Here is a 26298-nt window from a genome sequence, read left to right as displayed (position 1 = left end):
TTCTCTCTTCCTCCTTGCAGAGTAAGAGCTCTAGGCCATACCTGTCTTGGTGGCCTTCTGCTGAACGTGCCTTGAGGAGATTGACAGCTGGACTGTCAGTCTCCCAGAATCAGACTCAATCTTTCTACCTTTCTCGACTATGGATTATGACTAGTGTAGCTTTTATGTCCACCTCAACATCAGCTACAGTGCCTTACTGTTGTATCAGAGAGCCCAAAACTGGACATGTGGACACAGTTTTCTAGGTGTGATACAGCAAGTGTCACCTCTTATTCTGCTCAGCTATGGCCGTGCCCTTTGAGCCTGCTGTGCTGTCAGCTTTCATTGGGGAATGCTGCTGACACAGGGCGGGGTGTCAGGTCCTTTTCCAGCAGAGCTGCCCCCCAGCCAGCCACTTTCCAGACTGTGTCATGATGAGTAAGTTACTCCACCCCAGCTGCAAGACTGGTATTTAGACGTTCAGGTGATAATTTTTGAAAGAAGGAAGAAAAACCTCAGGTTCTCTTTGATCAAAACCGGCTGGACATGAGTTTTCTTCCTTACAGTCCCAAGCAGTGCAATTTCTTTTATGATGTAGCATGAGGTGTTTGGTTTACTAGCAGCTCAGAAAAAACCCACCTTCTAAAAGCTCAGAAACCAGTTTTCTGTGTTTTGTTGTGTTATCCGTGTACATACCTCGATAACTTTGTTCAGGTATGCTGAGAAACTGGTCACGTTACATAACTTAATTGGGATCAGTGTAAGATGCATGGGATAGTGTTATTTTTAAACAAAGACATGAATTCTGATCTTGAGAAATGACACTCAAATGACACACTGATGTACTGTTCACCTTGAATGTGACCATTCCGTTTTACTTCTTTTAGCAATAAAATATGGAGCTACAAAGTTTTACCTTCCTGTAGCAAAACTCTGGCCAAGTTCTAAATGGTGTTGTCCTGGGGTGAGCTCTTTCAGTTTTACTGTAGTAGCTTACGCTAGGGCAGAACTGACCCTTCTGTTCCTGGAGGTAAATTTCCCGAGCATATTTGAGAAATATTTGACCGAACTTGGCTCTGCTGTTACTGTGTCAAGTTGGTGTATTTGCCCACCTAATTTTGTTGGAAATTAATCTGCTGGATGTGTAAATGAATATAATGCTGGTTGGCCAGCTTCTGTTCATCTGAAAAGAAAGATAATCACCAAACAGAACTCAAGCTATTAATTAAGATACATTTCTTGTTTTGGTTAGAGGGGCTAACAGTTTTTGGTATTCAGAATATCCTTATATTTAATTTCTAAGAAATTTCTAGTTTTCTTCTGCTGTAGTCACTGCCATAACAGACCTTGCCATTGCTTCATTCCTTGTTTTTTTAATTGAAAGCCTGTAAAATTATTCTCTTGTAATGTTAATCCAACCCTGCATATGCAGTTTTTACTCTTGGGTTGTCTCCTTTTCCTGACCTTGGGCTGGATGATTCATCCTCCTCTAAAGGGACCATCTCACTGAACACTGCTTCCCTGCCTCGTATGACAGGATGCATGTCTGTTGTCTCCAAGTTGTTACTTCTGCAATAAAGGAGTACCTGTGCCACAGTCTTAAGCTAACTGCATGAACAGTGTCCAGGTGTGGGCTTGTGGGCCTGTTGTGGTCTTGGTGTTTCATTTTTCTGCCCCCCACACACCCTGTTTTAGCCCATTATGCACAGGAATATGTCCCTGAAAGCTGCATGTCCTGTGCATGCCTCAGATTTCATTTTCACTTACCTGTATTTTTATGTCACAACCAGCTGTTCAGAAGTTAGGCAGAAGGTTGGATCATCTTATTGTCATCATTTTGCTCTGTCCTCAAGCTTCTCTCAACTTGTGTAATCACTGCTCTGTTAAACTTTAAAGACTGGTTTTCATTTGATGGAATGTATAGAGTATGATGTATTTAATGAAGACATATGGATATTACTGCTGCGCAGTTAATAATAGCAGATGCTGTCCTCGTCTAAGTTCTGCTCACAAGTCCAAGGATTTATTTGAAAACTGTCAATTTAGCTCTTAGTGAAATGCCCCAGCAGTGAGCAGGAGTAGTAGCAGCTTTCTGGTAACCTGAACTGTGAGATTTGTATGCAGAAATACAAATGGGGAAAAAGTAATATTGGAATTTGAACAGCCTAATATGCTGTAATAAAGTAGGCTATATTTAATTAGCCAGTAACAAATGTTAACCTTGTTTTAGATCAGGAAGCAGTGATGAAACGGAGACTTCTGATGAGTTTTCCTCTCATTGTTTCTTGAGGCCAATTCAGATGATAAATCTACACCGTGGAATTACAGAGTGAGGTAGAAAAGCTAATAAACTTCATGAAGGCTAAGAAAGTGGTGGTTTCAACTTGGTTGCTTGTTGGTGGGACTGAGTGTGTCCTGATAGGAAATTTTCTTTTCCTTTTTTGATTTTTTTTTTCCTTCTTTTTACAGAAGAAGAGGGTTTTAAGTCTCCATTTTACTTATATGATAATGTATGTCTTCAAGTTTCTTAGGCCAGATTGAGAGTACGCAATCTGAACCATGCATGCTGTGGATTGTGGCTTTGGGGCAGTTCAGATAGAGCAAAGCTCACAGTAGATCTGTGCTCAAACCTCAGCAGCCTTGCTTGGCTCATAAGTCTTGTACTTCGACTTGGTTTCCTGGCAGGACAAAGACGTGATCTATAGTGTGCTCTGCAACTTAGGTATGACAGGATTTTGTTTTCCTTACTATCAATGTGAATTGTTCTGTGGTATGTTTTTCTGTGAGTTGTTTCCACGCTTGGGGAAGCCATGTTTATCCAAAGTGGAATTAAGTCTTTTCTTAGTAGGCTATTAAGCATTAGAGCAATTTGGCAGGGGAACCATTAGGAACAGTGTCACCTTTAATAATTAATTCAGGATTAGCTGCCTTTGTGTGGGATGGAACTGATTTTACTTGTAGCTGTAAATTTCCTGAGGGAAGCCTAAGGTAAATGCTCTGGTTTGTGTTATTGGGGTGCTTAGAGGTGATGGTTTGCAGCCCTTGTACAACCTCAGCCCATCAGATGTGCCAGTGCAGTCTCTGTGCTGTTAGAGAAGGGTGCCTGCCTGCCTGCCTGGGCTGTAGTTACTGCAGGCTTTGGGACTTTTTTTTCAGAAATATCTGGAGTCACCAGGATTTTTAAATGCACCCATCTGATAAAGTTGGCTACATTCTGTAGCAGTTTTGGTGATCTTCCCAAGCACTTCACCTCTTTATTGCATTTGGTGAGACAAAAGTTGGTTCTTTTTATCTTTGGCAAGATAACAGATGCTGGTTCTGATACTGAAACAGCTTTTTGCACAGTCTCATTGTTACTTTTGGCAGAGCCAACATGGTAACTGCCAAAACAAAGAAGAAAATGCAGTAAGAAAAAGACATGATTGTATTCAACCAGAAACAGTTTGACTTCCAGTTAATATCCAATTAGAGGCTTAAACAGAAAAGTGAGAAATTACCTGTTTAGTATTTCAGTCTTGATGGACACATTTTAAAACCTAAACTAGTTTGTGTGATGAATCAAAACAGGGACAATGTGACCTAAGAATTATTGAGATGAAATTTTGAGCCCCTGGCTTAGAAAATTGATCCTGTGAAATTGGATTAAGCGTGATAGGAATGAAAACAGTTAAAGCCTCAACTCCTGCAAATTTCTTACTTTTAAAAGTGTTGGGGAAGCTGTTGTAGAGCCAAACAGAAATGGGCTTTTATATATTGTGCTGCATCTGGGAAGTTAATGTATCTTGGGTATTGCTATTGAAATAGAGAAACTGGAGGTGATACTGTATGTGCAACTGTACAGGGATTGGCACTGAACTGACTTTTTGGATGTGCTATGCATCTTCACAAAATATATGATTTGGACAGAGATATATGTGCTGATTGCTTGAAACATGTTTTCCAACATTTTCAAATGTTTACAGTTAGAATTGGAAAAATTATTAATTACGGTTTGTATCCCCACTTTTCTAAAAATGTCCCCCAGTACGTAGGTGGGTGCCTGTTTGATGCTTTTCGCTCCTGGCAGTGTTAGAGCTTCTGCTCTTTTCCTGTACTATAACAAATGTTAGCAAGTCAGGAGCCCAGCTGACCAAAATGGGGAAGGCAGAATTCTCGCTGTTACTGTACCAGCATATCTGGTTCTAATAAAGTATTTTGCAAAGTCTTTTTATGGCTCTTTCCAGGACCAATGTGCAATTTGAACTGCTTCTTCCTTTTTCAGAAAGCAAAAGACAACTTGTAATATATTTTATTTGAGATGTGGGTTTGATTCTTATTTTCCTGCTGTTTTTCCCGTGCTTTTTAATTCTGTCCCATGCTCAGCAACAAGGATATGTTGTTTTTATTCTTTGTTTTGTTTTACATGGTGTTTTGTTGTCTTAGTCATTCTCCCTTTGATAAATAAGCAGTATTCAGAAGGGAGAAAATAGTGTTCATCTTCTACCTGGTATATGTGTTAGTTTAATATTAAAATATTTATGTATATGACATCAATAAACTTCCATATTAGGAAAAAAACTCTCTAGCTAATTGACTGAAGAAGTATCTATAGAAAGAATCACTTCGGGATCTAGTGTTTGCATCTTCAGTTAGTCTTTTCTGAAAGAAATTAAATCTACCCTCTTCATGTGGGTATAATTTCTGGTTTTAGTCTGAACTGATCTAACACTATCAGTCTGCTGCTTTTATCTAGATGTATGTCACATGCCTCTAATCCTAAAATACATGCCTGTTGTCCTGGCAGCACCTCCCACTTTAACATGGCAGAGGCTGATATTCTCTCTTTCAGTGGAGATACTCCATAATAAGCTCTTGATGTTAAAGAGCTAATACTCAGAACTGATGTTTGCTGTTCTGGTAAGTGTGTGCCTGAAGTGTATGTGAGTAAAAACCTCCTGGTATTTGATATCTTGCAAACTGGAAGAGTATGAGCTCTCCAACTAAAAATAAAATGTTGGGATTTTGCTGTCCTATTCCATCAGCTTCTTAATTTATGAAGCTAAAATGGAAGTTGGCCTAAGCAACATCTGACTGATATTTCTGCTTGAGAAGGCAACCAAAAGCTGAGCAAAGCTTTTGTTTGGAGAACAGGAATGCTGCTTTGCTATGTTAAGTGAAACATAAGATTTGATTTCTGAAGAAATAATTGTTTCGTTGGTTTTGTCTGTTTTTGGTACAGGTTATTAATGCTGCTTTAGCTCTTGCTGCCAGACCCAAAAGTCAAGTTGTGAAAAACAACATGGAGATGTATAGGAGTACATGGGAGAATCACATCCGTGTTCTTACTGAAGCTGTGGATGATATAACAAGTATTGATGATTTCCTTGCTGTATCAGGTATGATAGTTTTCAAAATCCAATTGTTCTTTTATATACTTTGAAAACTTGTTATCACTTTTCAATAGGAAACCAGTGAAAGGTAGGGCTGTAAAAGGATTTGTGAAACCATTGCTGCTATTTAAAATGTCCCCACTCAGTGGATATTCTTGCTGTGCATGGTGTAGAGCTGGGCAGAAGTCACTGGGGCTGACCAGGTGGCTGTGACAGGGGTACATTTATCCATCCTCCCAGCCTCATTTACCTCCGCAGTTTCAAATCCTCTCTGCAGCTGTGAGAAGTCTCCAAGGAAAGGAAGTTTCATATCCCTGTGCATATACCTTAAATAAGAGGTTCTTGTGATACCCTGTGTTCCAGTTGCTGTGGAATGCACATTAGAATTTCTGGAATTTTCAGTCACAGATATTTGTCACAAAAATGGACTTACAGATTTCTTCGGTGAAGAGGCCTTGGGTAATAAGCTGTTTTTACTGAAGCAGTGAGTGTCTTAAGCATTTAAAAAGAAGACAGAAAACAGTTGTTGCACTTTTTGCAGTTTAAAGATTCCAGTTCTTGAAGTAAGGTTCTGCCCTCACTGATGAAAAGTATTCAACAAAAGCATTTCACTTGCACAGTGCCTTTGCACAGTGTTTTTTGTGTTGTTGCTGCTAACATATACCTTCAATATGCATAGTTTATAAATCTTTTTATTGTGAAGCACATGTAAATTTGTATAATTCTACTTTTTTGATTTCTCTTAAAGTAGCATAACATGGAAAAGAAGGAAAAATTTGTCTCATCTTTGTTAAATGCGGTTTAATTCCTGTGTATGGTCAGTGGGCCCTGTGCTTGCCCATTGCTCTCTGGGCATGTCCTTTGGGCTTACTTGTTAGAACTATTTGGTGTATGCAGCGGTAAGAAACATGAGTGGTTCTGCACGTGTCAGTAGTTTGAAACCCTTGTAAGTGAAGTCAGAACTAAGTTCGTATTCCCAAGTTACGTTTTGCTCCTTAAACATGAGGGTAGACTTTTGCCTAAGAGGGAGCAGAGCTTGGGTATTCATTGCTCTAAAGCTTATGTGCTGTCTTCAGAAATATTTGTGTATCTTCACTGTGGGGACTGGAAACTGCTGGAGTGGAGTCCCAGTAACTGAGTGGTGTTTTTTTCTTATGATTGGGATGTGGCTATTACAGCATAAAAAGCTTGAGCAGAGATGGCTGCTCAGGCCCTTTGTGGGTCTGCTGATGTGGGATATGGACTTTTCCTCAGGGTCTGTAGGTCTCCTTGCTTTACAAGGTCAGCTGGTGTTCCTGGCAAGTGACTTAGGTCTGAGTGTAGAAGAACTTAGTGCAAATTGTGCCCGGTTATTCACAGAGTTACTCTCCTGGTGTATCTCAGCATCTTAGTACAGTGAAGCGTAACCTGAGAATTATTTTCTCCCTGTGTAAGTCAGCCTTTAGTGGAAGTGTTTTATGAACCTGCCTCTTGCTTATAGTGCAAATCTTTCCTGTTTCTGAAATTTCCTGAAATTTATGCAAGTATAGCTGAAGCTGTTACTAAAGAGATTAAACAAGTCAATTGCTAATGAATAAAACACATGAATCTTTTTAAAACTCAGGAGATCTCATAGTAGGTTAAAAATCTTCAGTCAAATTCATTGAGCTAAATGTTTCTTTTTATCTATACAGCTATGATTCATTGAAATGGCACATTTCAGATTATTTTTTTCAAAATTTCTTGGACTTGAAGAATAAAATTAAGCATTCCAATAATAATTGTGTAAATCTGTCATCAGCTCATTTCAGAGAAGACTCCTAGCTTTTTTGTTTATTTTACATTCCTTGGTTGAACACAGTTGAATGATCGACAAAATTTCACAGTAAGTAAAAGCAGAAACTAGTTCAGGTAGCACTGCTGTGTAGGCCTGCCTGTCATGAGGTCCAGAAAAGGTAAACATTCCTTGTATTTGCTTTAAACTGTATGTAGAACATCTTATGTAAGCTTTGGTAGAACCCTTTGGCACATATTAATTTAATTTGTTTAAACTTAAAGTGTCATGCTTGTTCTTAAGTGATCTGTTGAGAAGGTATTTCTCTGTGGCAGCGTCACCTTTTTGCTTTGGGAAGGTTTTTTTATTATTAGCTCATGTACAAAGAAGTAATTATTAGGAGTAATTGTAAGGAACACTGCAAGCCACTCTTGGTCTGCTCCACAGAGTATTAGCACCGTTACTGTGTTCTGAGGGATTAAAACATTCATATATTTTTCTGTCTGAATAGAAAAGTTAGAAGTGTAATAGAAGATGGTATCTACCCTTTTTTGGAAATTACTCAGTAATTGGGAAAGATAATTTGCATTGAGGGTTTTGCATTATGTTCGAGAGGAAAGGAATTCCAGAACTGGTATTTAATGGCTCAGTTTTTTCTACAGAAAATAGTATTGTACATCGCATGGCAACATGGGCATAGGGGGTGAAAAATACCTTTTTAAATAACATATTTGTTTCAAAATGGATTCTGTGCTCTGTTGGTGCATCAGTCTTCACTTGTGAGTTGGATTGGATGAGTTTGCAGGTGGTGAGGGAAGTGATTAGTCCTGGTGTGTCACGATTGCATTCAAAGTTATAGGACACTTTTAGGAAATACAGTAAGCACACCTTCCCTAGTGGTTCTGGTGATTCAAAACTCTGCATCGTACAAGAGAATGGCCTACTTCAAAGTTTATTTTAAATTTCTTCTCTGACTGATTGATAAGTCAGATATTTCTGACAATCCTGCCTGTCCCACTGGCACTCAGAGAAGGAGAATTGTGAGCATTTGGAAGGTTGGTTTTTGTGGTGGTTTTTTTTGGGTTTGTTGTTTTTTGTTTTTTGGTTTTTTTTTTTTTATTTGGGTTGTTTTTTTGGTTGGGTGGTGTTGTTGTTGTTGTTTGTGGGTTTTTTTTAAAATTCTTATAAGTGACATTTAATAATAAAATTCTATTGTTTTTGTAAGTGTATTGGTCTTTTCAGATTCGTGGATCTTCTTGAAATTGGATTTTTTTTGTTTCAGTTGTGTTTTATTCTTGCAATTTATATATTATACTGTTTTTCAAAGGAAAATAGCACTACAGAACAAAAAAAAAGATACAAAATCAGGTCTCTACAAGTGAAAAAGAGGTCTGATTGCAAATAGTTGGAGTAAAGGTCTGTTCCTTATAAAGGAAAGTAAGAGTTAATGACTTGTGTAAAAAAAAAAAAAAAAAAAAAAAAAAGTCATTGTAATTATGAAACATTATAAATGATGATACTGTTGTTCATAGATTTGTTACACCTTGTAGGAACAGAGAATCAGTCTCAGCCTATCGGTTTTGGATAGTTAATTTACGCAAGGAAGAATGGGTATTAATCTTTACAACCCAGTGACATTAAGTTTAAAAATTACTGTCATGCATTTATCATGATGATATGAAGTCTACCAATTCATAAATTAAAATGTGCTTGTTGCATTTGATGCATTAATTTCCGGGAAACCGGTTTTGTTATGCTTGTAATTGCATTCATGTTGATAAATCCAAAGTTTTATCTTCAACTCTGCTCTTGTAAACTGACTCTTTAGTGTCTTCTCCCGTATGCAATTAGCCTGGAAAAAGAGTTTGAGGCTCATTTCCTAATGTTGATTCTTCGGAGTTATTTTAATACTCTTTTATTCAAAATTGCCTTAATAAACCTAGTGGGTATAGATGGAAAATCTGAAGTGCCAGTATTTCCTTCCTTTGTATGTACATTTTCTGCTCCTGATGATGGTGTGTAATTGCAATGACATGTTAGTTGTAATTATTAAGTATTTTAATTTTATCATCTGTTAGAAAACCAGCAAGAAAAGACTTGGATCTTTTAGTCCCAGAGTTAGCTCAACTTTTTCAAGGACCATATAGGTAAGAAAAGCATCAGAAGTGTGTTTATGTATATGAAATTCTCAGAACCTGTGATCTTGTTTTTCCTTTCTGTTGTCTTCTTGAAGAGCTTGCATGACAGACCCCTGTGCTACTTCTGTGTCCTTCTCTTAATGTCCTTGCCCAAACTATGATTATTTCAGCAGTTGGGCCTTCCCTTCAGCCTCCCCTATGCTGTCTTGAGTTTTGCTCTGACATATTTATATCATAATGCTTAAATCCCTATAATGGTAGCTCCTCTTTGGCCAAAATGGAAGTGCCCCATTTTCATAAAAACATTTCCTTGTTCACCTCTTTTCTCATTCCTCCTCATGCATGAATAAATCTCTCTCTTCTTCAAGTACTGTCTGCAAATGACACAGAGCATTTTCTGTTGTGTGAAATGAAGTCTGTGTTCTCTGCCCTTTTATATACCTTCTTAAAATACAATTTGTCTAAAGTGCATTTTATCCCTTGTAATTGCATCAGCACTTTTAATTGAATTAGTATTTTAAGGTAAATGTATTTCAAATAATGGGTAATAAGTCACTAGACACTGAGAGAGTTTTGCTGGTGTCCAGTTTGTTGTTTCCCTACCATGTCGGCGTTTTCGGCGACAAATGGGATAGGGAGCCTGGTCACGTGCTCCAGGAGACTTTTATTATTTTATTCTGTTATCAGTCTCATATCCAGAGTTGAGACAGAGTTGGTACAGAGCTCATGCCATCAAGGGCATCCAAAGACTTTTTGGTTACAGAGCATTTTTAAAAGCTCCTTAGCCAATTAGTGTGCTTCTAAAAGTTACAGACAGCTGTCTCAACCAATCCCCAAGCAGTGTACCTACTTCTGCTATGCACAGTGCTTGCTTGTTATGCCTTGACATAACAATGCACAATATTCCATTATTAAGCTTATACTTCTCTATCTTGCTTAGCATAATTTTTTTGCAACTTCAAAATCTATCTAGGCCAAACCTAGAAACTCTAACCATTGTTTTTAATGTCCTTGCTTCCTGTATAACTGTATCTTCTATCTTTTCACAGCCAGAGCTAAATCCTGACTTCTTTTTTGCCTTATTTTCTGAAACCTGCTTTTATTTCTCAGATCTGAAATCTTTTCCACCTTTTGTGTTTCCCCACACTACCAGAAGTTCTGTTTGCTGCTCTTTACCTAATTAAGTCATAGTGAGTGCAGTGTGTTACATGTCTGCCTTGGGTAAGGATTTGTGTAATTCCCTCAAGCAGTTTCCACTGCTAAATTGATAATGGGAATTGTGGACACGGGCAAATCAATCTGCAGTAGAATCTGGAGAATCTGCTGCTTTCAGTACTATGAACAGAAAAGTATTTTATAATGTATACACAGGTGCTGCGCAGTTCAGCTCCTTCCAGAAACTGGCCTGAGGTGTCTTAAATACATGAAGACTTCAGAGACTGCTGAGGAAGTTCTGTGATGGGATTAAGGATCATGCAAGATAACTTGAGTAGGCAACAGGGAATAGTATTTTAACTGAAGAATTGAGACCAATCAGTGACTCCTGACAAGAGCAAGAAAAGCTGTAGTTGACCTTCCTAAAGTACTCTTGTTCCAGGGTGATGGGCAGAATTCCGAGCAGATCCAGAGAAACCTTGCATATTTCTCCCACCAAATGGAGTAGAGAAGATTACACTCCAAATGTGGAGTGTGCAAGGAATTCCCAAAAAGTCTGAAATCAGGCAACCTAGAAGTTTGTTTCCAGTCTCATAATCCTTCCCTTAGAATCTAAAAATGAAGTTTTTCCAAGCATGGTGGGAAACAGTATGATGTCACAGTGTTAGAACAGAAGTTGCCTTTTAATGGAAACCTGTGCCATCAGAAACTACTTTTAATTCATGGAAAGCATCAGCAGATTAGATATTACAGTAAAGCTGTTGGAGAAAATTCTTTTTGTGGGTGCAAACAGTCTTACGGCCGTCAACAAGAACAAGAGCTCAGACCTTATTTTTGACGGCTTTTGTTTGATATCAGTGAAGATTCCTCAGTTAAACACCAGCAAAAGCAATCAGGAAAAAAGAATCTATGTATTGTGTATTTTGTCCACAGGCCTATTTCTAAAGAAGTAATTTACTGATCACACAGAGGGAGCAAGTATCCAGATTCATGTTTTTCCCCAACATTTGTAGCTCCAGATCTGGAGCTCCAGCTGCTGCTGCTGCTGCAGTTTCGACTTGCTGGGAGAGATCTTCTGTAGTTGATTAGGAAGGAGTGGGTCAGGTGGACTTCATGAGCGTGGGGGGTAGCATGTACAGAATGGCAGACTAGAAGAACAGAATTAAAGACTAACAGGGATTAGGAGATGTTACAATCCGGTTTAGACCCAGGAAAGCAAAGCAAGCTAAGTCTCTGAGCATAAACTGGAAAGAACTTAGAAGGTTCAAAATATTCCCAGGAATGAGATTAAAACCAAACGAGGTTAGATGTTGTTGCCAAAAATGGATGTATTTTATTGAATAGTAAAAGAGGCAAAGAGAAGGGAAGAGAAAAGAAAGAGAGAAAGAAAAAGAAGTGTGCGTGGGGGGGTGGGGGAACAGGGAGAGGTGACAGGGGTTAGATGGAAGCAATCACCCATCCAAGGGTCCCAACGACGTCTCGTTGCTCCCCTCCATCTGGTCTGCTGGTGGTGAGGGTCCCCCATTGCCGCTGTGGCCACGCCGCTGCATGCTGCCACACGCCATGCCACGCTGCCACACCAGACGCCACCACACGCCAAAGAGTGCCGAATCCTGTGGATTAATATACACTTTGGGCCAGGTGAGAATGCCTACGTGTCTTTCTTACAGGGGCCAGCTTGACACTGTCCCTTGCAACACTGAGGGTCTGTTGCATCATCTCTGGTGCTCTGGTGCAGGGTCTGGGGACCCATTGGGGGGCCCCTGTGATGGGCCATGTCACCCCCTTCTGCTGTGGATAAGCTTCGCTCGCCCCCCCCCCCCCCCCCAGTGAGCACCCCTCAGCTGGGCTCCTTTGCACAGTTGGAGGATGGGCAGTCACTGCACCTCTGACCAGAGGCTTTTCCAAGATACCCAGAGCCTCTCCTCCCTCCACCCCTTGGTGCAAGGGTCTGTTCTGATAGCCCTGGGGCTGTGGTCCTCATCTTGGAGGTGTTAAGCCTATGCTCAGTGAATGTCCCCAGCCCTGAGTTGTTACTTTATCTTATCTTCATCAGCGAGCAGTGTCAGGCCTCAGGGCCCCATTCAGGGTGTGGGAGTCTTCTCTTCAGCTTTTGTAATACAGTTTTAAAAGTCCTTCAAGAAAATGTTTAAGTCATAAAATATAATATTTCAGTCTCTGACAGGAGAGAACTCTGGAGATTTTCTACTAAAGCATCTTGTGCAGAGCAGGACAAACTTTCAATTTCCTACAGAAATTTCATTTGAAACTTATTTAGTTATTTGTGGTCCAGATCTTAGTTTTAATTTGGTCTTAGCTATTATTGTACAACAAAGCTTAAGCAATGCAACACTTAACTAGTTTTAATCTACTGTAGTAAAATGTGAAAAATGTCTACTTGACAAATCCTTTCACTTGGTTGCATCACTGAGAGAAGAATGCAGTGCATCTGAATCACAGCAATGAGGAGTAGATTCATGTAAGTGTATTTCCATAAGATATTTTTTGGAGGGTGGAGAAATGAGGACCTTGTGCTTTATTATTTCTGTGTAGTACTAAACCAGTTGTTGAATACTTTCAAAAGAGATCCTCTTGGTTTGTTATACTTACTTTTGGCTGGATTGCACAGCAGTCACTTTGTGTTTGGTAATGTTCTTCTCCAAGCTGTTGCAGGCTTTAAGGGTTATTTTTGGGTTTTGTTGAATCCTCTGGAAGAGCTATATGAGATGGACTTTTGTGTCTCAACTCTATTCCTGTGTATATCATTGGTATTCTTTGTAGGCTTTATGTTAATGTCTGTTTGTGATTGATGGCATAAAATAGCTGATTGAAGTTTGTGCAGTTCTTCGCTTGTATTCCCCTGGACTCAGGTACCACTGATTGCACTAAGCAGTTGTCAGTCTTCTGACACTTGATCCTTAAGAGACCTTAAGTTACAGAGTTGCAGGCTTTTCATATAATTGTCTCGGAATTAGTATCAAGCCAATGTTTGTTATGAATCATAACTTTTAAAAGAAAAGTAGTTCTGAATAGGTTATTTTAGTTTTTTTACTAAGTCTGATGAGCATTTCTTCTTCTAGATTCTACAGCTGAATAAATTGCCTAAGTTTAGTCTGCCTTGTTTTTCTTTGGTACTCAGTGGACAGAGAGGCTCATTTTGGGAGAGTGGCACTGCTTGTTCTGGATGATGCACTTATTCCCTCCTAAATACAGAAAATGCTTGTTGAGATTAGACTAATATAAAATGTTACTAATTCTGCCCTTGATCTTTCAGTCTGACATATTTCCTGTAGCTAGGTTTTTTCAAATCTGTAGCAGATCTGTAGCATTATCCAATTTTGTACAATAGAGGCAGACCTTTCCTCTATTTTTTCAAAATTACTTTGCATCAGTCATTTAAAAAAAAAAAAAACTTACGTGTCCTTTTAGTTCCTCTGCCTTTTCACATCCCTAAATGCAATTTTATGCAAGTACACTTCTGTGTTTTATAATATTCTCTGAATATCATACAGCCTTCCTTATCTCTGCCCTGTGGTAGTTACTCTGCTGTTGAACTGTTCATTATCCAGTGTCACATTCTGTATAAAGCTATTCTTAAGAAATAACTTCCTTGATGCTGCCTGTCCTGTTAATCGCTTCATATTCATTTAACTATGATTGTGTCATAGTCTACCCAGTGCTGCTGCTTTATTTTTTTTCCCCCAGAACCTCAGATAATCTGAAAGAATAATTTATAGCTGCCATAGGAGGCAGGCAGGATTGAAACAGGGCAAGATACAAAGGGGTTGTTAACATCTTTTTGTTGCATTTGAAGGGAGGAGAAAGCTCTGTTTTTCTTGTTTGTAACAGAAACAGCAAACTTCAAGCTAAAAATAGCTTAGGATTTAACTTAATTTATGACATTTTGAGAGAGGAGGATGCAGAGCAGCAGAGGTAGGTAACATATTCTCCTCTGTTCATTGTGTCTGCTAACTGGTGGTCGTATTTCTTTTAGGATCTGTGATGGTTTCCACTGATGGTCACACACCAGCGAGCTGCATGCAAAAAACCCGTCCATCCCTACTAATGCTTCTCATATTCCACTGGAAGTTTTAGATATGCTTAGAAATTTATTTAATGCCAACTGCTGAAATTCAGGTTAAGTATTCTGAAAGATTGTATCCAGTGTTGTAGCATTTAGAAGTTTAGAAACCATTTTATAAGTGATTTCTCCTCATTTTATTCCTAAATTTGCTCAGTTCTCTAGTAGTGTGCATTTCCACTGAAAGTTTCATTTCCTTCCTCTCCCACCCCAAAATCTTCTGAATCTTTTAATTTCTTTCTTTTGAAGTTTATATTCTAAAACTTCTACTCTCCTTCCTTCTGCCTTTTCTCATTAAAACCAAACAAAAAAGCCTTCTGCACAATGCTAGTACGTGTGGATAAGGCTGTCAAATTTTAATGCTTTTTCTGCTAATTTAAGGGAACCACTTGCAAACAGAAACAGTGTATGACATCTCTGCTTTTTTTTTTTTTTTTTTAATTTGGATGCACTTTATTCAGTGATTTAGGAATGCATGTTAGTGTTCATCTTGCTGAACAGCTACACTAAGCCTGCATTAAGGAACGTGGTAGTTGGAGGTTATTGCAGTTCTGCACTTCTACAGGCAGAACTTTTTGTGCTTAACTGGTCACTTGTTTTTTGTCAAAATACACAGTTGTGCTCAAGTCAGTTCTGAAGTGTTGGGTGTAATCTGGGCTAATCAGATTAGATAATGTAATAATGTAGTAATTTTCATCTTTGTGGATACTGAAATGCTTAGTCTGGACCCTGAGAGATCTAAGGGGCTCCCTAGTAGAGCTTGTTTGCAGAGCCAAGATCACCCTTCTTTTAACTTTGTAACATCGCTACATCTTTTATTATGTTAAAAAACCAGCACTTGATAAGTAGTACTTCTGTGTATCATAAGGCCAGGTCTCAGCATGGAAGTATTAATAGCATTACGTTTTAGATTTTGATCAGGCTCTGTTTCAGATTACTTTGGGCAGTTGTAGTTATTAAGGTGGCAGTCTGGACAGTCGAAGTCACTCAAACTGCAAAATATACTGTAAATACTTGGGCACAGAGTAAAGGAATGATTCAGATTTCTGTCTTACTTATCTCTGTTGATATAATTTGTTTTCCGTCAATGCTTTAAAGTTCTGGTTCAGTTTATTACCACTTTTCCAGTCCATGTAGCATGTTTACAGATGACTGCTTCACAAAAATTGCCAATTACAGATTTGCCCTTAGCATAGCTATGGAGATCATGGGGAAAAAACCCAAACCAACAAGATGCTATTCAGAGACTTACGATTCAATTTGGTGTTTGCATGCTGGCCTTCTGGCACCTGCAATAGCAAAATACCATGCCTTGCTTTTTGTAGGAGAAGAAACATAAGAACCTAAGTAGGGATGTATGCACTTAATTACAGTTCCAACAGGAAGGTAACTTACATAGTGGGTTTCAATAACTTTTAGATGAAGTTTCTTCAGCCCAGCTGTTATGTGCTTCAGGATAACTGTAAATTTGCTAAACTTAAAATGTTTTGTCAAACTCCCTCTTCATTGTTCTCACCTGGCTTGTAAGAAAATGGCCTTGAATTTTTCTCTTTTTTATCAAGGCTAAAAGCTGGATCTGTGTGTCACTGAGCATGCAAAGTTTGTTTTTGCTGGTACAGCTCTTAGCAGTTAATGACCCACCTGGAAATTCTGTCAAAATCATCATACTACTTTGCCCTCGCTGGGAATATCCTCTACGTTTCCCTCCTCTTTCTTTTAAACTTTTTCTTCCATAACATTATAATAGCTGTCATTTAAGCAATGTAGGGATGTATCTTGGGGAGGAGTAGGAGGTTTAGTCCTGCTGCTTACTAAAATGGGTATTTTTAGATGGAAGTAAGACAAGAACTATTTGCAGTGTCTTAAGATATATCTTTACTATCTGGTATTTTCTGGGAAATCACAGCATTATTTGCCTTTAATTATTGTTGAGCTAGTATGCTTTTACTGTTTTCCTAATTGACTTCAGAAATTTCTATGCTTAACAGTAGTGACTAATTTATAGGTCAGTATTTTGCATAGGTTTAGGGGTTTTTTTCTCTACACATTTATTTGAGTTCATTGACATTGAACTGGTTTGCTTAATTCACTTATCACTTGGTACTGTGATACCATCTTCAGTTCTTTATTGTGAGCTTTGACTACCTGGAATGTGAAAAGACAAGAAGAATTCCCTTCCTTACTACTTCAATAGTCTCCTTTTATATTATTTTTGAAAGTAGTGAATTACACTCTTCCAGAGCCAATCCCTGTAGAATGCTGGCTTAGGGAGTTGGGAAAACTATCTGCTTGTTTCTGCCCCTTGTTTTCTCATTTGTAAGAAGTAACAGCAGTAAATCTGTCATCTTACCTGTAGCGGGGGGGGGTCCCGGGAGCAGGGGAATCCAGCCAGAGTCATGATACGAACACCGATACGATTTGAGCATCGTGCTCCAGTCTTATTATTCGGTTACACCAAGTTATACTTCTTCCAAAGTTCACTCCCCTTTCCCATGAGAAAGCCTCTAAACAGCGGGGGAGCTGACCAGTGTATACCTTTTCCCAAGGCTGTTCAAGGCTGCCGGCTAGCAGGTGCCTTGCAAGCCTGTTTTCAGCCTGAGGCCCCGTCAGGGGTACTTCTGCAACAGCCCTGGGATGCCCAAGCCCTCCTGGGGTATCCTATATTCCACAAGGAATCCCTCTACACATCCCCCGTTTTCTTTTTGGGCAACCCAGGTCTGGTCGATGATTTTTCGCAGCCCCGCTTTAAGGTGAAAAAAAATACACCGAAGTATTACTAAACCTAATATAACTACAAATAGCAATCGGCATGTTGCAGTGGGGATACTGCAACATGCATATACCAAACCAGGAGTCCCGTGGAAAGGAAATATATATGGACAGACAGATTCTTGATAGCTGTTTCAGAGATGTTTATTTCTCCAGCCGCATGGCCGGAGCTCTGCCCAGGAACTGTTCCAGTCATGGGACCAAGGGTCCTTCTGCCCGCGCAGGGAACACAAACCAACCAATGGGAACGAGGCTGAGCAGGGGCAGGGAAACCCCGTGTCTGTGCCCTCAGGGCCCCTCTCCCAGGCCTACACGGCGGGGGAGGGACCCCAACATTGGCAGCCTTCTACTACCAAGGTACACAGCCATCTGGTGATACCCAGACCCTTAAGCCAATCTCCAGTAGGGTCGTCTGTCTCCTGAAAGGTGTGTAGGTCCCTCTGGAGGCCAGAGAGGTGCTTGTGAATTGGGACAGAGTGGTCAGAAAGATTCATATTGTACATACTCTGGAACTCTTCGCAGCCGTGGCTGTGAGCTAGTAGTAGAAAATCAATGGCTGCTCGATTTTGTAATATTGTATGTCTAACACTAGTAATATCTACGCTTAACTCATCAAGCATCTGCGAAGTTATGTTTAACTTATCCCTCTCCCAGCAAGCAAGTTTATGCAAAATAGCGTGAGCCCTGGCTGCCGAAACACCCGGTAACAACATAGATGCTAGCCAAATTGACTGCCTTCACTTGATCTAAATGGGCGGACAGCCGATTGAAAATGTCCGCTAATGCTCCTGTCTCAAGACAGTCAAAAAACAATTTCTCACTCTATCTCTGTGTCTGGTGCTATACCCACAAATTTATGCAACTCTCCTTCTTGGTTTTGCCTTTGGAGAGGGTTCCCTGACACCCACCACAAGTCACTAGCAACCACCTAGGGCAGCTGTTAGATTTGCCCCAGGGTCTCGCTATTTCTCCTGCTACGGAGAGTGGTGGATCTGGCAAGTCCTCAGCTCCTTCACTCAGCCACGTCTGCAGCCTCTCCCAAGGCTTCTCGGGACGGAGGTCCCAGAATTCCAGCTGTTATGGTAGTGGCATCACTTTCCTCAGGAGCTGATGCTGACTGCGCCTTCTCGCTTCGGGGTCTTGTATGCGTAGCACGGCACCACTTGCTAGGCATCCCTCTGGTCAGTGCTGCGGCGATGAATTGTCCCTGTTGTTGCAGGATATTCTGCAGCGTTGCAGTCCACGTTCGTTCCCAGAGCAGGAACTGTGAAGGGGTTAACAACAACTGTACGATGCTGATGTCGTAATTTGAACACAGGACATCTGCTGTAAAGATAGACTGCAAAATGCTTTGTGTAGATAAGTCAGCAAGCTTTTTGATTACTTTTTGCATTATTTGTTGGTACTTCTCCTTCTTTTGGGGCTGCTTCCGGGCCACCCCGGCTGGCTTTGGCTTTGCAGGAGGCGAAACTGCAGAAGCCGCGCTGCTGCCAGACGTCCCGCTGTTCGGCGGGGGGGGTTACTCTCTGCCGCTTTTGGCCGGGCTTTAGGACCTCTCCGTTGCTCTGCCACTTTCGGCAGGACACCAGGACTGCCTGTGTCTCCTTGGCCCGCCTGCGCCCCGCCCCCTGGGTTTGGAGGCTCTGCTTCCGTGTTTGCAGCCATTTTTCCCTCGGCCGTCGGAGACGTAGCATCCGGCTCTGCTGAGTTTAGCAGCTCCTGCAGTGAGCGGATGGGTGCTGCTGTGTTCTTAATCGGTTTTCTCATGGCCAGCCCGAAGGACCGTGCTACCCCGGACTCGGTTCCGGTCTCTGGCCGTCCATAAGACCTCCGTCTGTTCCTTTCCCAGAGCTGCTACTCTCTAAAGCCTCTATGGCTGCCGCAGCCACTGTCCTCTCTGTGTTCATCTCTGCGAGAGTGCTAGTTACTGCCCTCCAGGTTAAGCCGAGGGCTTTAGCTTCTTCAGCTGCCTTTCCTCCCTCAGTCGTGGACAGCCACAATTTATATCCAACTTCCCCCCATGCTTTGGTTGAAAACAAAAGCGAAGTGTAACTCAATAATCCATGTTCCTGGGCCCACGTAACGAGGGCATTCAGATCTCGGTCTTTTACAATTTCGGCTCTCATAGAGAGAATATTAGCTAGGAGTCGAGGTCCTGCCCTGTAGTCCATAGCTTCTGTGCTGTGGGTATTCGCTTGGCTGCGTGAAAATACGGTCTCCGGCCACTCAGCTGTGAGGTTTAGCCTCCGGCTTTACTCGGCTTTGAGACTTATCCTCCGGCCTTCTATTCTGCTTTGGGACCGGGCCCCCGGCTTTACTCGGCTTTGGGGCCACCCACTCTGGTTCCCCTGGCTCCGCTGCATTGATACGATGAAATTCGGAGTCTTACCGCATTGAAGCGAACCTGCCTGAAGCAAAACTCACTCGGGTCCCTGTTCGGGCACCACGTATAGCAGGGGGGGTCCCGGGAGCAGGGGAATCCAGCCAGAGTCACGATACGAACACCGATACAATTTGAGCATCGTGCTCCAGTCTTATTATTCGGTTACACCAAGTTATACTTCTTCCAAAGTTCACGCCCCTTTCCCATGAGAAAGCCTCTAAGCAGCGGGGGAGCTGACCAGTGTATACCTTTTCCCAAGGCTGTTCAAGGCTGCCAGCTAGCAGGTGCCTTGCAAGCCTGTTTTCAGCCTGAGGCCCCGTCAGGGGTACTTCTGCAACAGCCCTGGGATGCCCAAGCTCTCCTGGGGTATCCTATATTTCACAAGGAATCCCTCTACACTTACCCTGTGCCATCTCTGAACTGTCCAGGAACAGCAGCTGAAAGCCTTTTGGAAATCCAGTGTACGGTTACCAGCTGAAGTGCTTCTCTCATTCTTTGCTGGTGCCTCTGGTTTGTGATCACAGCTTTGTACTCTGCAGAGCTACCTGAACTCTTCTTAATTATGTTGTGTTCCAGCCTCTCTCTGTTCTGTTTTACATAGAAGTTATACCAGTTTGCCAGCAGAAATACTACATATGCGTTTCTGATTCCCCTGATTCCTACCAACCACCACGGTAATCCAAAAGTTACCACCATGGTAATCCGTTTTTCTTACTCTGTTATTAAGATAAATAGAACTTGATATGCTTCGTGTCACAACTGATAGTTCAATGAGCAATTTTCAGTTTTCTTTAGAGTAATGTCTTCTTCCTGGAAATTTGTTGATGTCATGGTATGCATTTTGTTTTCATTGAAAATCTATCATTGTCTGCTATCTCCCTTTGGTAATCCCTATCCTTGCCTCAGAAGTAGCTTACAGTCCTGATACACTGATTTAAATGCAAATTGCTCTTGCAACACTCCTGCTTAGACTCAAGGACAGACATTATAATGTGTTACCCTTGTTAGGCAGTGGATGTGTTCTTAGGGACTGCTTGGTTAGGTATGCCATGTCCTAGCCACCGGATCTGACCATGTGTCAGATTGACCAGGCTGATTTTGGGAACCATTCTGGCAAGTGTTGTCCCATGAAAACCTGCTATTCCAAATTAGTATTTTCTAAATCAAGATCATCTGCTCTTGTTACTGAGGTAACGGGAACATTTTAGTGGTGAACTTTTGGAGAGCTGTAGAGGGTAAGAGCAAATGGGATGTGTGAAGTCACTGAGCAAGCAGGCAGGACTAGGGAGCTGGGTAGTGCACTTCAGCAGTGAACTTGGCATTTCGATGACTTGAGGTTTCTGTTCAGAAACTGAAATTTCATATTGAACTTCTGCTCTGTTCTTACTGAATTTCAGTAAGTTGTTGCCGAGATCTTTTTAACTATGAGATTTGTTTCTCATCACAAGCTTTGCAAACTACTGGCATCTTCCTCAAGAGTTTTGAAGGCTGATGCATTTGGAATTCACTTTGTATGGGATTTGGACGAGTTGAGATTTGGCAGCCTTTGGAGCATGGTCTAAGATGCATGGGTTTGATGCAGATTTGGATTAATTTTTTGTGTGTTTATTTCCTAACAGGCTGCTTGCTAATGTCTTTCCAGCTGCATTTGTGGCAGTAGCTTTTAATGGTTTTATGCAGCTTTGCAGAAATTTATTTGCTTGCTTTTTGTAATGAGGCCTACTGGAAATATGCACAAGTGTTCCCAAAAACTGGTAGGAAAATAAGCACAACCAAATGGTAAGGGAAGATTTTGGTCAATGGCATTAAGAGTGTAAGGTGGTGCAGAATGCCAGGCTCTGTTTCAAGGATTAAGATACAAAATCTTTGTCTGGGAGAGCAGGTTCCAGTTGTGTTGTAGTTCTGAAACTGGACTGTGCTTTTATTACTGGAAGCAGCATGTCAAATCTGTCTGTTCTTTCGAAGTGAAACTTTACAAAACAGACTTGCATATGTGCACAAGATGAGCAAAAGCTGATTTTTGAATGTGATGTGTCCCCTAAAGGTTCCCTCTTGTGTACTTGTTATCAAGCAGCAGGACTCTAACAAGGTTTTCTTGGTAGTCCAAAGGCAGCCTACCCTTTGGAATGTCCAGCAGCTGGGTAGGACGTGCCTATTTGCTACAAAGGTGGGAACCCTTAGCACACCAGGGAGAAAAAACCGAGTGTGAAGTCAAAGAGTGCTAATTGAGTATGTGGGGTGCACAAAGTCTGAATTACGCCTTAACTTCTGGTGCATGTAAGTTTAGCGGATACCTCAGATTTGGTCTCAGAAATTTGGTGGATGGTAGTGTAATAAAACTTCAAACCAAACAAACAACCTCCCAAACTTTAGGTCCTCTGAAACCCCAACAAGTTGAAAACAAACCAGCAGCACCCGTCCTCCACCAAGAGCAAAAATGGTATCAGCTTAGATTTTAGTGGGAAAACTGATCTAATGAAGAGGCAGCTTTTCTCTGCAAGTGAGAGGTAACTTTTCACCAGCAAACAATCCAATTTGCAGAGGAGGATACAGCAGGAAAATTGACAAGTTTGTCACAGTTTAAAAGTTACTGTTTTTGTAGGGAGACTTGGGAGTTTCCTACCCCAATTGTCTCTTGTCAATGAAACGTTTTCTCTCTCTTAACACTTGCCCTGTCTGTGCCTTGGTTGTTGTGTCAAACAGGATTATTAGGTGTTGATCACATGCTCACTAAAGGATATACAAAGCTGTAACAAGAGAATATTATCATAAAGTCAGTATCTTCACCTAAGCAATTATTGAAGAGTGGCAGATGGCTATTATCTTTTGACAATATTTCATAGACAGTCAAATAGCCACCATTTAACATAATAGTCTGCTTTGTTGAATGCGCTGTGAAACAGGTAACACAAAGCTCTCCAATTTTACACCACTGATACAGCAAAAGGAAATAGATAATATCACATTTGTTAATTCTCCTCTCTCCCCACCCAAGGAAATGAAATCTTTTGAAGGTAACAAATTGTCCAAACCTTCCAGCTGATGCAAAGACAGACATTGAATATTCCCTAGTAATTGCAAATTTCTTTTTATGCTGTTTGGTCCAAACTGGAAAGAATGCCAGCTCTTCATTCTATAGCATCTGCCCTGAAATTATGAACTAGGTTATCAGCTATGCATTGATTTTTAAGGCAGGTGCTATGAACTATTTCCCTATAATCTGGCTAGTTATTTCCCTGTTCCAAAGACTTTCATTTCCAATGAGATAAGTCTCGGTGTAATTCCTGGCGTAAACTAATTCCTTTAGATAATCCCTTACTCAGAAAACATTGCTTTTGCTATTTTAGACTTAAAGATTTATGATTTATCAAGGCCTTTCTGAGTTTCTAAGAGATATTTTCATGAAGTTAGGCAATATTTTAGCTAGATTTGGATTCTGAATGCAGAATTTAGAAAGCAACAACAAATTTTCCATTTCCCAGCCATAGAAGGGCAGAAAACAAATTTATTTATGCCCTGTTTTGGGCCAGTTCATATTTCACCTAAGGCAATAAAAGTTCAGACTTCAGTTCTTTTCTTTTGGCAGAGCAAATGATATGGAAAATTGAATCTCAACTTTCATAGCCCTGAGAATGCAACCTTTTTTTTTTTTTTTTTTTTTTTTTTGGTAGCTTCTATCTGCTTTAATTAATTGGGTGTGTAAGCAACTCTGCATTGAAACCAGGTAGGTGAGGCACAAAAGACCAAGCAAAGGCTTGTGGAGCATTTTTTATGTGACACAGTCCTCTGCTTATATGCTGAAGGAGAATGCTCTCCTGTTGTTAAGAATTCTTCCACAGACAGTTCTAGCAGGCTGCTGCAAAGCTAATGGCAATGAAGAAACAAAGGAACAAATTGCCAAGAAAAGTATCTCCCCTTCTGTAGTTCATCTCCTGGAAAAAGAAGCCTCCCAGAATTTATAAAAGGACAGAAAGGGAAACTGTCTCCTGTATTTTTTGAGAGGGAATGTTCTGTGGAGAATAATGAATGCTCTGGTTGTGCACTGCGGTGCAAATGAAGGGAACAGGCCCAGACTGAACATAAAGAAAATGGTTAACGTTTGTATTTTTTGAGCTGACTGCCACATACTAAGGGAAAATGTGACAGGATTTTGTAAGACAAATAATTCTCCATTATCCAGTAGCTAAAGAGTGAAAAGTAATGACTATGTCTAAGGTAACAAGCTCAAAAGAAAAGTTTAAGCTAAGGCTGCCAGTTGGTGGCAAATGTTGTGAACAATTTTATGACAATGTCTGTAAAAGGCCTTGCTGATGCAGAAGAGGTGTGTTCCAGTCATTTGGGGAGCCTGCTATGTCCGCCTTAGCCATGCTCGTTTTGGCTGGCAGTTCTTACTGTTCTTCCCTCTCTATCACAGAATCCTAAAACCACTGTGGTTGGAAGGGACTTGAAGGTCTAGTCCATCCTGCTGCTCACAGCTGGGTCCGTATTGTATTCAAACCAAGAACAACCTCTCTGAGGTTCTTTATTCTGGTGAATCCCATTATCCTTGCAGTGATTCCCTGTCTCTCCTGCCCCAGTCCTCAGCAGCTTCATTTTGACTGTTACCGCTCATTTGCCAGCCTCACACTGCAGAAGTGAAAAACCAAAGTCAATTAACCTGTTAATGCAGAATTAAGGTCATGTGGAAATGTTTTTCTAGCATTCTGTGTTCACTAAAACTTAAATTCCTAAAAAGCATTGTTGGAGGAGAAGGGTATATGCTGATAACTCATGGCTTCTTGGATTTGTCTGGAAGCACTGTTTCTTGAGGTATTTACACCTAATACATTACTAGCTACTTTTTGGAGCAGTTTAGCAAAGCAGGGTGTATAAAGCAGGTTAGTTGAAACAGGACTTGCTATGGAAGAGGAAATAGGGACGGTTTGTGAGCAGATCTAGGAGATCATAGAATCATAGAGTGGTCTGGGCAGGAAGGGACTTTGAAACCCATCCAGTCCCCTGCCTTGGGCAGGGACACCATCAGCTAGACCAGGCTGCACATGTACCATGAGAATTCTAATGTAAATAACTGCACATTGAAGTATCAGTCTCTCTGCTGTAGTTGACACAGAAAAAGTTTTCCTAGTCTAGTTTTCCTAGAAAAAGGTTTGCTGCCTCGTGTTGGCCAAATGGCATTCTGGTCATTGTTTTCAGGGGTTAATGTGGTCAAATTAAGGTTGAAGAGCTTTATTGCATTGTACTTCAAGAAGTTGAAGTCGATGAATTTGTTAGTAAGGTAAATTACCTTCTTGGAAAAAGTTCACTATTTTTGGTTATACTACTTTGGTGAAGAGAATGCTCTTCTGTGAGAGAATTGTTATTGCCATAATTTACCTGGGTTATCAACATTATAATTACCTAGGTCATAGCTGAGACATTGCTAGTCTGAGTAAAATTGGCTGTGTTCATTCTGGAATTTAGTAGCAGTTGAAAAGGGGCAGGAGGGCATACTGCAAACACTATTTGTGGTTACAGTGATTTCTAAGGATTCAACAAGAATGCTTTGTTTTACTTCCTCATTGTCTCCTCTTTCCTGTCCTGCTACCATTTCCAATTCTTTGGTTTTCCCTTCTGATCCTGCAGAGTCAGCAGCATGTTACAGAGTATTAATACATAAAAAATTCTATGTTGCTTCTGTATATTGTTGAGGAGAAGCATGAACCATCCCCCGTAAGTTTAGGATAAAAACTGAGCTAAGCATTCTGAGGTGACTGTAGCCAGAGACGAGAAATGGGCACCTCTGAGGCCCAAGTCCTTGCAGACCTTTACATGTGTATGTGAATGATGGAGGTGGATTGTCCCTAAAATGAATAACTTCTTCACCTGACACAAGAAGGGTGTGTTTAAGAGGACTGGGCCAAGTGAAGGGGCTGGGGCCAAGTTCTGTGAGTGCGTGTCACCCCTGCATGTTTCTGAAGGGAAGTGTTTCCTTGGGCTTGCAGCCCAGGGAACAGCTGAAGTCTGGAAATGGAGAAGTGACCCCTGCCCAGCTGGATATGTTGACATTTTTGCTTTTTCTGGCTTCCCTTTATCTCGGTCCTGTCCCAGTGTTCGTGCTTCTGGTCTACATCTTGTCTGCCTGTGCTCTCTCCAGATCCTTACCTGGATCCAGGTTGGCCTGTGTACTTCTACAGGGAACTTCCCTGTTTTCAGAGCTCTCTGAGCTTGGCTTGTGTGAAGCTTTAGGAGAGGAGAGACACTGAAACATGCTGAGAGTTAAAGCTGGTGCTTCTTTCATTTCCCCAAGGTCCTGGAATACACCTGGTTGCTGAATGGGGAAGCTGACAGTCCAGAAACTTGTCTGAGGGCTGAATTTTGTGCCCAAGAAGTGGAGGGCAAGGATTGAAGCACAAGCAGTTAGCATCTCAAACCAACCAAGTCTTACTGTAATCACATTAAAAGGAATGAGGGAGAGGAATTAAACTCTGGAAAGGATTAATATTGCTGTAAGATTCTCACTCATGCAGGGGGAGAAATTTTCTGTAATCTGAAACCTTTATCAGCCAGTTAAACTGATAATTTTGGGCTGCCAACTCTGTAATTAGTAGATACTTATTTAAGGCATATTCTCTCTTTCTGTTTTGGTGGTGATGTGGCAGAGAATTTTGGGTGGGTTTGGTTTTACTGTGTGG

At 40.9% G+C, this 26298-nt stretch overlaps 1 protein-coding gene across 2 annotated transcripts in view; it reads left to right on the top strand.

The window, feature by feature from the left end:
• CTNNA3 (catenin alpha 3) overlaps positions 1-26298 on the top strand; it is a 437555-nt gene that overhangs the window by 294037 nt on the left and 117220 nt on the right. For both annotated transcript variants that reach the window (XM_048310542.1, XM_048310541.1), the window contains exon 11: positions 5198-5354. In XM_048310542.1, coding sequence (XP_048166499.1) covers positions 5198-5354 — 157 coding nt within the window. The remainder of the gene's footprint in view (positions 1-5197; positions 5355-26298) is intronic.

Source organism: Corvus hawaiiensis, chromosome 8, assembly GCF_020740725.1.
Source record: "Corvus hawaiiensis isolate bCorHaw1 chromosome 8, bCorHaw1.pri.cur, whole genome shotgun sequence".
Classification (NCBI taxonomy): Eukaryota; Metazoa; Chordata; class Aves; order Passeriformes; family Corvidae; genus Corvus; species Corvus hawaiiensis.
The sequence above is the reverse complement of the archived record's forward strand: the minus strand, read 5'-3'. Positions and strand labels throughout refer to the sequence as shown.